This window comes from Cinclus cinclus, chromosome 1 (genome assembly GCF_963662255.1).
Source record: "Cinclus cinclus chromosome 1, bCinCin1.1, whole genome shotgun sequence".
NCBI classification, from domain to species: Eukaryota; Metazoa; Chordata; class Aves; order Passeriformes; family Cinclidae; genus Cinclus; species Cinclus cinclus.
The window spans coordinates 22,757,795-22,772,562 of NC_085046.1; the positions used below are offsets into that span (position 1 = coordinate 22,757,795).

At 35.4% G+C, this 14,768-nt stretch overlaps 1 protein-coding gene across 1 annotated transcript in view; it reads left to right on the plus strand.

The window, feature by feature from the left end:
* AKAP9 (A-kinase anchoring protein 9) overlaps window positions 1-14,768 on the plus strand; it is a 105,486-nt gene that overhangs the window by 66,161 nt on the left and 24,557 nt on the right. Inside the window, exons 22-26 of the mRNA XM_062507814.1 lie at window positions 878-1,089; window positions 5,356-5,518; window positions 8,269-8,481; window positions 10,916-11,148; window positions 11,781-11,900. Of these exons, the coding sequence (XP_062363798.1) occupies window positions 878-1,089; window positions 5,356-5,518; window positions 8,269-8,481; window positions 10,916-11,148; window positions 11,781-11,900 (941 nt within the window). The remainder of the gene's footprint in view (window positions 1-877; window positions 1,090-5,355; window positions 5,519-8,268; window positions 8,482-10,915; window positions 11,149-11,780; window positions 11,901-14,768) is intronic.

Below are 14,768 nucleotides of genomic sequence, written 5' to 3' on the forward strand. Positions count from 1 at the left end.
TCATACCAAAAGTGTGATTTTAAAACATCTCAAGACTTAGCTTTCACTTGCATTGTTTAAATACAGCCCTTTAATTCTAAATATGGCAAATTTGCTGTTTTCTAGATGAATTGCTATCAGCCTAATACCATAGGCAAACCTTGTGTGTCTGGCTTTTCAGAAAGAATGGGAATCCTTAAATGGGATCAGATCTCAGGAAGATTGAGAAGCAGGCAGGTGCCAGGTGGCCCAGCTGCAGGAACAGTTGCAGTCCTGCTGCACTGTACTTGATTTGTTCAAGTTTTAGTAAAATTTGTTGATTTTAGTAAATTTTCAGTTCACTAATAACCATGCTGGATATTGTTGTTCTGTATTCCAGTCTTTTTGTCCTAAGAAGCCGTCTGAATTGCATGCATGCTTTTCCTTTTACTCACTTGAGTTTGATTCACTGACTTGAACAGTTTTGTGTTAATGCATAGTAACGTGTTGATGAAAGAGGGACTGGCAGTCTGGTTTTGGTTTTGTTTGGACTTTTTTAACTGATTTGTACTTTAAAGAAAATCTTGCAAGTATTAGGGCAAGTTATTCTAACTAGTAAGGATTACTGATCTTAACAAAGGTTTGAAGATGAGCATCAGAGCCCCTGAGCATACTGAAAGTATGTCTAAAATATTGTCTGTTAATATCTCCTTTTCTCTTACACTTCTGATTAACATATTGTTTATCTTGTTTGTGTGAGCTTTAGTATGCAGTATTTCCCTTTTTGTTTTTGTGACCGAGACGAATATTTTAATCATTTTCGGACTTGTCTTTCTTTTTGTAACTCAGTTGCACAGTTTTTCATGATTGCAGTTTCTAAGAGTCTGTGTGAAAAAGTAACTACTTTTTTTTTCCTCAGAGTCCTGTTCCTTATATCATGGTAGTAGTATGGGAGATGAGGATATTAATATGTGGTCAGGAGCAGCAGGTGAAGGACTGCTGAGCCAACATCTTGCAGAAAGTGGGATGGAAATAGATCCTGAAAATGAAGAGCTCATTCTGAATATTAGTTCTCGACTGCAGGCGGCTGTTGAAAAGCTTCTGGAAGCTATCAGTGAAACTTCAAATCAGGTGGGGTGATTTAACAGAGAAGCACTTTTAATTTTGTGTCTCAGTTGGGATTTTTTCTTTATTTTTCCTGTGATTGTGTTTTCATAAGCCTAAAACCCATAGGTTCATTTTGACAGCTGTAACAATGCTTCAGGTGCCTCCACCCAAAAAAAGACTGCTCCAGCATGACTTTGCTGATGAATATACTTCCCTGCTAGAAATCTGCTTTGGTCTGCAGAGGAATTTGGGCATTCTTACCAATCCAGGGCAGTCTTTCATTGCTCATATGGATCATCTGCACTCTGCTACATCCAGGAGATGAGACAGGAGGTGTCAGAGCACATAGAGCTTGTGAAGAGGGAGGATTAAGGGGAACTGTGTCTCGTTCTCTTGACAAACATTTTAGTCAATTCACTGGCTAAAAAGGTGGAGCTCTCCTGCTGTCTCTTCCAGCTATGACTTAAACATGGCCAGTGAAGCACATATCCACCTCGCTATCAGAAAAGGAATGTGCACTCCAGTAGTTGTGTGAGGTATGTGATTCAGGAATAGTATCCAAAAAAGAGGCAGTTTACTATCGGAGTGCTTTGTGTGCTGGGATGTTAATTGCTGTCTGAAGTACTTCCTTGTTAACTGAAATAGGAACTATATACCTAGGTCAGTTCAAATCATCCTGCTTTTATCATGTGCTTTACTTTCAGGTTTTGTACCTGGCAATTTGAAGGTGTCAAAGTATTTTCCTTCACAGCTTTGTAGCTGAGACTTTGCCAATACCAGCAACAGAATTATGGCTCAAACACATACAGACACATTTCTTCATTAATGTCTATTATACAAATATGGATTTATCACTGATGATCATATATGTTTGGCTTTTTTTCTTAAGTTAATTAAAAAATCCTCCAGTTCACACATTTTCCCAAAATATAAATATTGACAGTTCTCTGGCTGTTCTTAGAGGGGCTTTGCAAGCATTCAAGCTTGTCTGCTTACTGGATTATATATCAGTTCTCGTATGCACCACACATATATAGGTGACTTGAAAATTATTTTTAAATATTCAGAAACTGAATCCTTTTTTTCTTTCTGCAATATTTTATAATCTAAAAGTGGTTATGGACAGAAAAGATTTTCATTTTAACCTTTCCTCTAATCAGCTGTGTTTTGTGTACAGACATGTACCCATTTCTTCAAATAAACTTAAAAGAGTCAGAGAAAACCTGGCAAAATCTTCAAAGCGTTTGTATGGGACCTGTCTGAACACACAGTTTCAGACCTGAAGTGCAGTTTGAAACTTGAGGCAAGGCATATAGTGGGTGTATTAATTCAAATTCCACCTGCTGGTGTTATGTATTGGTAAATAAACTGGGCCACTCCCCTGAAGTCTTGCAGTTAGCAGATACTAGCAGGAAGCCTTTAAACTAGCACAGTTTGAGAAATTTCTTCCTGTTGAATTAACTGCAGCAACAAGGATGAATGCAAATAATGACTTGCCTGTATTATTCTTTCATCTGCCGTAGTGGAGTTGGAAAATTTTTAGTTTCAGTTTTGTTAGCTTGTTTGTCTGCTGCAGCACTCCTGTGCAGGCAGAAGATTCTGCTTCCTTGCCTTGGATTACTTGCCAGTTGCTGTTGGAAGATTTCTGTTGCTTTTTCATGTGATACTTCTCTAAGAAGGATTTTTTAGGAGTGACCATAAGAAGTTTTCCTGTACCTTTTTGTTTCGGATTAATCCACCCCTGAATTACTCAACTTGAAAAGTGATCTGAGGCTTCCTACTGATTGTGAGTAGGTTCATCACTGACTGTGCTGGAATGTGTCTTCAGACTGTTAAACACACTTGTTCTGTTATAAATTCCTATCAGAAATTTCTAAAGCCAGCCTAGCTAGTGCAAAATACCCACGGGACGGTTGAGAAGGCAGCCAGAGCAATATTTTTTGGAATGGATTCTTACCGCACCTACTGGGCATCTAATCTGTTTAATGGTTTGTGGACTGAAGGCCAAGAAGAAGATACATATGAGGTTGAATCTCGTGTGCCTTTACCATATCCTTTTCCTTTCACTGAACACTTGGATGACAATAATTCTGTAGTTGTGAATACTTCCATTTTTCACTTCAGCCACAAAAAAAACGGGCACATTTTAAAAGTTGTCTCTAAAATCTCCTTGCCTACACCTCCCTATTCAGTAAGTATAAAAGTTTTCTGAAAGAAATTTATCTTAAATAGAAGAGAATGCAGTAAAAAATTATATAAACTTGTCTCTGTTTAAAATTGTATTGCTAACAAGCTCTTTTCCTAGTCAGTTTTCAGTGGGCACTGAAACAGTCCTAATTATACAATTCTCTGGTCATTTCTCACATAAGAAATTTATCAGACACAAAAATATGTTGAATTCCAGATATTTGAGTGCTCCTTTTAAAGCACTTCAGTGTTACTTAACTACATTTCCTTTTTCTCGTGGAGAGTAATTCACAGTGGGGGAGAGACTGAATTCCAGGTTGTTCCCTTTTAGCTTTGGTGCACTGACTAGTAACAGTAACTAGCACAAGCTGGCAGCTTGCTTGCCCTGATCCTGTGGAGAAACTGTGGATCTTAAAAAATCATGTTTGTGTTTGTACTTCTTTCTCGTTTCACCTTGTGATATTTTTAATAGTACTGTGAGTTGTTATTGCTGCAAAAAGCTGGAGAATAATTTTTATTCTGAGTTCTAACTGGAATATTTCATGCATTTCAGGAAGCCATTTTTACAATTGTCTATGTACAGTAAATCTATCGTATGTTTCCCCTTTATCCGAGGTGGCTTTCATTAAGCACTTGATAAAGTAAGGGTGCTCTGTGGTTTTTAAAAATACCTCAAACCAGTTCAGATAGTTGCAGTATTTAGACCTTTCAGAGCCTGTCAGAATAAATAATTACTATGAACGTGTTAATGATGCACATCTGAAATGGAATGCTGTAGAAAAGAAATTATTTAAATTCAGTGTATTATAAGAGGATGTATTGAGAATTCAGATTTTCTTTTCAAAGTGTTAGTGAATAATTTTGTGTTCACTGTTCTATTTAATGTTATTTAACCCATTTTTATGAGCTTTTAAAACAAACTCATATTCACAATCTTAGTGGGACTTAGTGAGAAAGCTTTTATATTTTTAAGAAATCAAGAGACAGAATAGTTTATAGAAACTGTAGATGTTACTATCTTTCAAATATCTGCCAATAACCAGAATATTAAAAATTAAAAAAACCCAAACAAACAAAAAAACAAAACAAACAAACAAAAAAAAACCCCAAAGGAGTATAAAATACGTTATTTCATCTTCTGACATCTCTTGTTCTTATTCAGAATAAATTGTCTTATTTTGAATACAAGCCACATAAAAACTCTTGCAAGAGTTCAGGTCTAACAAATAGTGCTTGTGTCCCTATGAGAGGTGGCTGTAGACAATAAATGTTAATAGTTGAGAAGTAATGATTTTGGTAATTGATTTCGGTTTGGTATTATGTTAGACATTTTGTGTAATCAAAACTTCTAGCAATGTTTAATCTTTATGCATTATTTTACTTTTGTAATTCTAATTTTAATTAGTTTTGAAATCCTCACTTTGGATACATCTAAACTGTAAATATGCAGTTTTATGTGACATGATTTTCCAGTACTTCAGGATAGTGGCACAGTGAAACTTCTGCATCTGTGTCAGTACATGTTAAATATTAACCCACCAGACAAGTGGAGAAGAATAAAAAAAAAATCTTAGTAATTCTGCTAGGTTGACACTGTTAGAAGAAGCACTGCTTTACTCCCTTGTTGGTTGATATGTGCAATACTCTGAAAATTCACATTTTCCTGGTGTTCTCATCAATCTTCATGTTAAGCAGAAAAAGAGATGAAGTACCATTTCAGTCAATCTATAATAAGGCTTCTGCCAGTTTTATGTTTTTTAGCCATTCTTAGTGTATGGTGGGTGGTAGCTTACTTGTATTTAGTGCAAAACTCATGTGTAAACAAAGGTGAATCTAGTGTAAACTCATAAATCAGGAATTACCGGAACAAAGACACGGATTTAGCCAGGTGGCTCATGGAGTTCACTCTACTGACAAAACATGTTTGCTTAGTCTTTTATAAGTCAGTCTTCATCTTGTACTCTGCAAATGAGTGTTCAATAAAGATTTTATCAAATGTCTAGTGAAGTTATGTGAGGCTTCCCATTGCACTGTAAAGCAACTGTAAATTAAATGGGAATGATAGGTGTTTATCTAATTTCTGTAATTTTTTTCCTGTGATAGCTTGAACATGCTAAAATTACTCAGACAGAGCTCATGCGAGAGTCCTTCAAGAAGCAGCAAGAAGCCACAGAATTTATCAGGTATCAGGAAGAGCTACAAGAACGTCTCAATGAGGAAGCCAAAGCTAGAGAGCAGTTGGCTTTGGAGCTTAGTAAAGCTGAAAGTGAGTAGCTTTTTTTCATGAGTTGTTGGACTTTGCACCTACTTACTTATTAATTGGGTAAAGAAATTGCAAACTTGATCAGTTTCATTGCAAATTTTAGGATGTTATCAGCCTTCTGGATAGTTACGGACGTGATGACCTCTGGAGGTCCCTACCAACACCAACCACACTGTGATTCTGTTTTCCAGTTTTGACTCGCTTATTGTCTGAAAATATACATGACAATATTAAAAAGAATAGGTTGTGTATGTGTTTGGATCCTCAAAATTAATTTATTTCGTCACATCATATGTTTGCTTGTGCAGACAACCTTAAATTTTAACAACTTAGAATCGTAAATAGTTGAGGCTGGAAGGCACCTCTGGAGATTTATTATTCCCTGCCCCTTGCTCAAAGCAAGATCAGGTAGAGCAGCTTGCCTAGGACCATGTTCAGTCAGGTTTTGAATGTCCACAGCCTCTCTGAGTTGCTGTTCCAGTGCTCAACCAGCGTCAATGAGAGGAAAGGGGAAAAAAAACCCTCACTTATTTTCATATGCTGAAGTGCAGTTTCCCATATTTCTGTTTGTGCCTGCTGCCTGTTGACCTTGACACAGAATATGTAATCTGAATGTGATTACATGGTGGTGAAAAGTTTCAGTTTGCACTTTTAAAAAGTGTATTTGCGACTGTGTTAAGGAAGCAGTTAAAAATTGTAGGGTCATACAACAGGGGAAATCTAATAATCTATTGTGACATCAGGAAAATATGTTCCAGTATGACAGACTATTTATTCACTTGTTTTGATAGCTCAGTGTTTTGTAGCCACCCAACATTTCTATCATTATTTCTGATTAGCATCTGAAAAAGATGTAAAAAGCACCTGCTCTATAGATAAGATCTCTGTAGTAGTAAATAGAAAGATATTTTTGATGGTTTTGAAGCTAAGCAGACATCTCTGTTTCGAAGTGGGAGCATAGAGTGAAGTTTGATAGTCAAATTTTGCTCCTGGAGAATGCTACCCTGCCAGGCTTCCTTTTTTTTTACATAAACAGATAATGCATCATTTCACATGCTGTTAATAGCTGGGACACACATAAGCTGAAAAGCAGTGTAGGTTTCTAAGCCATGTGTCTAAAATGTGGTGTGAGGGACAGTTGGTGGCCTGTCAGTTCATACAGCATGAATGTTGTGTTTCAGCAGCAGCAGTACTGGCTGCAAAGTTTCAGTAGATTCAGCAAAACCAGAAAGGATGAAAATTTATTTCAGAAGGAACAGATTAAAATCTGAAATAGGCATTACTACTTTTGTTCTTTTCAAGATTAAATTAAGAGTGAAAAAGGATTGTTTGGAACACATTTTAATACGCAAAAATAGGAAGAACTCTTCCACAAGATACAAATTACCTAAGAATTTATATTCTGACACAGATGGAGTTACAAAATGTTTAATATTGAAGAATTTCAGAATGTAGGCAGCTATATGTTGCTGCTTTCTTTGGAGGATAATATTTTGTCTTGATATAAATTCTATTCACACATCTTCAATAATAAAGTAAAAATGCCTAGTATATTACGACAGAATGGCTGTTGATTTTGTTCATGAACAGTTCTAGAATATAAGAGACAGAATTAGATGTTAGTTTTAACCCTTGATAATTACATTGCACAGTTTTAAGTTAGGTGCATTTGAAATTAATGTACTTTTAAATGACTGGCATCTTTTTTGTTGGTGTTGGTTTAACAAAACAAAGATGTCATAGAACTCTTTTTATTTGATTTCTGCCCATTGAACTGAGTTGTGAGAATACTCTGGCAAACTACATTCTTTTATTGAATTTCTTAGGTAGGTATGCAGAACAATGTCTTAGTTCATTATACATCAGGTGGTACTCTGTTTTCTCTTGAGATTAAATGTGTCATTTGTGATCATTTTTATGACAAAAAATGCTGCAGCTGAGACATTTTCAAACCTCTTGGGTTTTAGTGGTGTCAGATATGACTTATCTGATGTGATAGAAAAGCTAATGCAAATTTGTTCACTGAACTCTGACAATTTTCATTACATCTCAAAAAAAACCCAAACCCTGGCAGAAGTAAATATCACAATGTGTGATTTTAGCAGGCTTCATAATTTTTTGTGTGAGTGTGCATTCCATTTTACCTGGGAATGCCTTCTCAACTTCAAATCTGTTACATATTAATTGTGAACAGCATCTGATATGATGAGAATAACCACTGGCATTTATATTGTCTCAAAGTTTTGAAATGTTAATGTTCCCTGGTCAGTATTTTCTGTTTCAATATCCAGTCCTATATGTCTGTGCTCTCTGTGAATTCAAATATGGAAAAAAAAGATGGGTTTACATGGTTAACAAATGGAAATACCTTTAGTATTTCTGCATTCTCAAGGTAGGGTAAAATCCATTTTAATACTGATTCAAGACTGGATTTATAGTGATTTATACTGAATTGATTTAAATTTCTTATTTCTCCTGTCTTTATTGCATATATATTTTTCCTTGGCCTTGGAGTTCCTGTTTGCTCCAGAGGTTTTGTGCTGAGTAAAAATTAAGGGCTATATTTGGTGTTCTGGTATCTTTCCTGTAATTTGTTCATCATGAAAGGATAGCAAGGACAGGAGTAGAAATTATCAGGTGTTTAGCATCTAACATATATGTGCATGCATGTTGGAATGCAATAGTGACTTCAACAAGAAAAGAATTGGTTTTGATTGTCTATTAAATCTGCCTCCAAACTGATGTTTTTACAGGCCTCATTGATGGTTATGCAGATGAAAAAGCATTTCTGGAAAAACAACTCCAGGAAAAAATAGATGTAATTGACCATCTAGAGCAAGAGCTGCTGTGTACAGGTAACAAATTGCAGGAGTTAGAGGCTGAACAGCAGCAGGTCCAGGAAGAAAAGGAATTACTCTCCAGACAGAAGGACGCCATGAGAGCAGAGGCGGGGCCAGTAGAGCAGCGTATGTATTCATCTGAATCTTTCTATGAGATTTGCTTATGCTTCCAAATAAAATAATAAGTACTCTTAGCAAAGGCTTCTCCCCATTGCCTTTGTGATCATTAATAAAAGTGTGATGGGACCAACTGTGGTATTTTCACACCTGTTGCCTAATGTTAGCGTGATAGCTTTTCTTGATTTTTAAACAAGAAATGACTGAATTTTTAGAAGTGTTGAAAAATTACAGTTGTTCTTTCAACCAGAATAAGCTTTATCTCCAAAAGCCTGCTTTTATTTAGATTACCACTGGAGATAGAATAGCAGCAGTGGATAAAAATACTGTCTAAATACTTTCCAAACAGACTTAAAGATAGACTAGGAAGCATAGCTACCAGAAAATGATTGCACTACATGTGGTGGCTGTATTTATTTTAGTCACAGAAGATAAACTTTTCTAATAAATTCCTCTTTCAGGGAAGAATAGCTCAACAGTTGCATGATAAGGAAAACCTTTTATCTGCCAGTAATGAAAACTTTCAGCCCTGTATCTGGTGAAAATTTCATATATATACCATGTCAATGTAATCTAACTAACTGCTTACTCAAAAAAAGCATTTACCCTCAATAAATAAATGTGTCTTTTAATTCTTCCTTAAACTAATAACTGAAATTAATATTTCATGTTGAATTGAGGAAGAAAATTAGAACACGAGGGTTTTAAGAAGTACTGATCTTTCAAGTGTTGCAGTGCTTACGTTGTAAATTGCAGGATGAAGTTATTATTTGACTTAATTTCTAGAAATTTATTCCCATTTATAATGTTGATATTTTTATAGATTGCACATCTTGTGTGTTTGCAATTTCCTGCAATTTTCTGTAATGACGAAATTTTAAGAACAACCTGCTGCTTCCTGCTCTGTAATAAAAAAGATCCTTGTCTGTGATTCCATTTTAGTTACTTTTTTATAAGGGTTAGGCTTCTAAATATATTAGAGTTATTTTCATGTTTAAGAGCTGTAAGGATAAACAGTTCTATAAATATGGTATATCATCCATACCAGAATAACTTGTCACATTCCCTAAGTTATCTCAACAACTTTGTCATTAAATGCCACATCTATCTTTGGCTTCATTTTCTCTTACATTGTTGCACCACAAGAAAACTATAGCTGGCATGTGAATTACTTTGCTTCTTTTTTTTGTTTTTTCTCTCTCTCTATTCTCCTAGGCCTAGTAGATGCTGCAGTCGATGCAGCTTCCCAAGCAGGTGTGTTTGTATGTTGCATGGCCCATCTGTAACTGGGTGGAAGACTTAACACGTACTGACACTGTTAATCAGGATTATTGGGCTTTTGGCTTACTGACGTTACTTGTAATTCTTACTGGCCTGCAGCTTTGATGTTGTATTTCATACTCAGTTCTACATTTTGCTAACAACATTTCTTATAATTTCTAAACATAATAAGCAAATTCATCAATAACCATCATCTTATTCACCTATGAATTGCAGTTACTTAGATGGTATTTGAGAGATATTTTTCTAGTCTTTTATTTCTTTTTATTTCCAAATACAGCTGTGTCATTCACTGATAATTAAACATCTTATTATATTGGTATATAATGGTTACCTAGAAATGAGAATTGGTTAAATACGATCTAAGATGATGGTGCCTGAAGGATCTTTCTTCTCTAGTAAATTTTATTGTTTCTGTCTAAATATCAATCCTGTTTGTAAGATTCTCCAAAAGTAAGTGCACTTTGCCATTTGGGTTTTACCTCAAGGGGTTCATGCAGTTATTCAATAGCACTTCAGTGGGCTGTGGCTTAAGAGTCTTAGAGTGGTTTGGGGCTTTCCTATGTATGTGCTTGCTGGCTTTTCCATGATGACTCAAAATTGGGCATTCATGCGGTCACTGATCTTGCAAGCTCCAGTAGCAGGTCAGTAATTTTCCTCTCTGTCTTCCCAGCAACCTCGCTAAGTCTTTTAGTATTTCCCTCAAGTTATTTATATGTTTCACATTAAATAATGAAATCTGGGAGTGGATTGATTTTACTGGCGATGGGGATGAGAAGAGGGTTGGGTTTTCCATGCATCACTGTTAATTCCTGTGCTGACTCTAGCTGTGGTTTGACCCAATGCATTTTCTTTTCTTTTCAATTGTACAAAGGCCTTTTAATTGATAAGAAACCTAAACAGGGAAGTGATTTGATGCAATTTCAGTAACAGCCTTTGAAGACTACCTAAAGGATAGTAATTTTAATACAAATTTGCTTCAGTCACTATCATGATTATTTCTCAGAAGAAAATATTTTTTCAAAGAAAGAAAAGTAATAAAAACCCAAGCCAGTTCACATCCTTCTGCAGATTACAGCATGGATACCTTGGGGAGTGGTTTTGTTTCATAATATTGCTTACTATTCATATCGAAATGTAATGATGCTTTTATTATACTCAGAATTACTGGAGGAAACAGAAAAGTTAATGAAGGAAAAAATTGAAGTACAACGTCAAGCTGAAAAAGAGTATGATGACCTTCAGAAGCAAGTTAAAGTCTTGGAAATAGACTTGGAAGAACAGGTCAATCGTTTCATAGAGCTAGAACAAGAGAAAAATGCAGAACTAATGGACTTAAGGCAGCAAAACCAGGCCTTGGAGAAGCAACTGGAGAAAACAAGAAAATTTCTAGATGTAAGTATGGTAAAAGGCCAGTACCGTGAAGGTGGGTAGCACTGCTACTGAAGTTTGGTTCAGGGAGAAATGCTGGTTTTTTTCAGATTTTGAGCAAACACAGACAGATGATAACAAGTATAGGCAGTGTTGTAGGTTCCAGCCCAAGAATTCAATAACATTTTAAAAGTTGAAAATTAATTGGAGATGCTTGCTCAGGACAGCTCTGTATTTCAAGAAATTTATACTTGTTACTTTTCTGATGGCTTTTCATAATATTAACCCAGAGTTAATTTCTCTTTTGAATTTCTATTTATTCTACATTTATCAAAGATAAATAGTAGAGAAGAAATAATAAAATATTTGTTTATTGTCATTTGTGTGGTATACCTGGAATAGAAAAAACAAACCTGGCATTTTTTTGAAATATTGTTTGACATGTCTCTGCTGTGCTAATTTTTTTATTAAAATTATGACATTTATTTCCTCACATGATAAAGATGTCAGTGGTATATCTGCAGTAGGTACTGCTACCTTACAAATACTGACATTACTGTTACCTGCCTCACATTAATGCAAGTCAGAAGCGATGACACTTAACTTGGATAGTTTTTAAATCTAATGGTGTATCCACATCATTTTTTAACTTTCAGGAGCAAGCAATTGACCGAGAACATGAGAGAGATGTATTCCAGCAAGAGATACAGAAGCTGGAGCAGCAGCTTAAGGTTCCACAAAGGAGTCAGCCTGTCAATGAACATCAAACCAGAGAGGTGACACATCTTATTACATGTACTCAATGAACATAAATGACAAGCTGACAGCTGTTAAGATATTATAATGAGACTATTTTATGGTGTACCTACTCAGCATTTGTTTGCAAGCCAGGAAAGTAAATGCCCTGAGATTGAAGGTTTTGCAGGAAAGTGGTGGAACTGTGTTTTGGGGTTTTATTTTAGGCTGTTTGGTTTTAGTAGCAGACATACAGAAACTTCTTGACTTTCAATAAGGCTCTCTCCTTACTTAACTTAGAAAATCCACTGTTCTCAAAAGTTTGTGGAAATATTAAAGAATATTTTAGCAATTTTACATGTTCTTACCTCTTTTTTTGACATCCTATTTTATAGCACAGGTACACCACTGAGGGAATCGAGTTACTGAGGTTTAACACCTGACATGTTGTAGCACTGTGTGTGTATGCCTGAACCTCCCCAGTGAAAGTCTTTTGGCACTGAAACAAATGTAGTGACTGTAGAACAGCAGCTCAAGGGAATCACAGAAAACTCTTAGACTTAGCAAAATCAAGAAGTGGCAGTAGTGCAAATGCTTTCCATTATAATGCTTTTGCAGATTTTGTTTGATGTTTTGTTAGTCAATTAAATTACATTTATGTTTTGTGGGTTTTGTTGTGTGCTGCTTTTTTGATCAGGGCTGATACTTTTGCATTATTTTCTTGCTTGATTTTCGGTATTAAAATGGCCTCTATTACATTAGACTGTTGTTTTCAAATCAAAGATCTTACTGGGGTAGTTTGGTTGCTGTCATTCAATTCTTAAAATATTAGCAATATTTAGTACTCTGTATTATATGAAATAGTGGAAGGTGTCCCTGCCTGTGGCAGGTGTGTTGGACCTAGGTGACCTTTAAGGTCCCTTCCAAGCAAAACCATTTTATGATTCTAGGATATAGCTTAGAATCACAGAGAGTAATAGCACATAAATTGCTATATGTGAGATGAGCGTGTCAAAGTATTTATTTGGAATTTTGCAGGTTTAGAGCTGTGTTTCACTGAGTTTCTAAATATATTTTAGTACAAAGGTTTGTATGAAATCTGACAGTGCTCAGTCAGTACTATGGGATATGGTTGCCTCTGTGAGCAATGAATTGTCTAGAATTAGCTGGGTATGTGTTAAATAAAACATATAGAGCAATTCTACATCTATTTACTTCTGTTGCCAAGAGTGTGCATGTTCCTCTCTTGCTGACATTTTACACAGGTGGAGGTGGCTTTCGCACAATTATTTTTCCTGAATCCAGGATGTTCATTTTCAGTTTATTTTACTACAAGTCTGTTTATTATTTGTGGCATGGATAGCATATGAATTCCTGGTTAAAATTCTCACATTAAAAAAAATTCTTCCAAGGAAAGTTCTAATTTGATAACATAATAAAAATTGTTCTATTTGTTCAGAATCTGTATGTAAAAATCATCCTGATTTATATATACATATACATGTGTGTACACTCTTAAGCTGGCAGATATGCTACAATGGAAATTTAAGGCATGCTGTAAAATGAAAGACAGCTTTAACTGTGATTAAAATTTTTAGATTCATACTTGATATTTTTAAATTAGAATTTTTAGTAGGTAGAAAGACAGTAAAATTATGTCTGCAAGCACCACAGATGTAGGAGCTGGTTTGGATATAGATGATGTTAAATGTGCTATGCTAGAAATTATAGATGGGATTTTCAATAATGCATTAGATTTCCATTTATCTTATCAAATGTGGTACATATTATTACTGCATAGTATATTTTGATGTCACAGTGTTCTTTGAAATATTTTGTAAATATATGTATTTTCATTATTTATCATGTTTTAGAGAGAGCTGTTCTATTTTTTTAAAATACTCTTCTGCTTTGAGGGAGTGCCATGAGTTTTTTTGGTCGATAGCTAAATTTGTTTCTTACTGTTGTTTCAGCTTTGTCCACTTACTCCAGGGAGGGCTGTCATAAAGTCTGCTCTAGACTTGATTTTTATTTTTCCATTTCTCTCTCAGGACTTTTCTGAGGTCACTTCAGACTGTGGTGTTACTCATGGATGGATAACGTCAATAATACCATCCTGTCAGCTTTATGTTCTGGTCCTCTTCTCTCCTATCTCTTGAAATGCTTTGAGTCTTCTACCTTTTGGCTACATCGTAACTTCCTAATTGTAAATACTGAAATCAGTTTCTTGAGTGGGACAAAGATTACTTTTCCTGTCTCATGCTCAGTTACTCAGGTCTTATCTCTGTACATCATACTATGGATTTGTTATGCATCTTTCTTACCTGTAATTTCAATTAATAATTTCTGAAATACAGCTAGAAATGGATAGATATTACTATCTCTGCTACTTTAGTTAATCTTTTAATATGTTGCTTCTGAGATACATTCATCTGACCTACTGAGATTCAGAATGTTTGATTTGGATGTTTTGTCCCCCTTAGAAAGTGAATTTATTACATCCATGACATCTGTTTGGTCCCATTTGTGGAACACAGCAAGAAAAAAAAGCTTCCTGTCTTTTGTGAATTAAGTATAGCTATTCTCTTCAATGTTTAAGATCCAGCGAGTTTTAGGATATTCCTGTATGTCACTAATCAGCTCCTTCTTTTGAAAAATATGTCACAGATTTTTAGAACTATGATTTTCCTCCGAGGCAAATAGCATCTTGACCATAGGGTCAAGACATTCCATCCATAGGTGTTAAAGGCATCATTTTAGTGGGTTGCATAGGGATGCTGTGCTGCTTGCTTTTAAATCACTACAGAGTCTGAAGGCTTCAGAAGGACAAGATCAGATCTCGAGAGTAGGCGATGTGGCACAGAACATACCACTCCTTAAATAATGCTGTTTGTATTTGTTGGATGTAG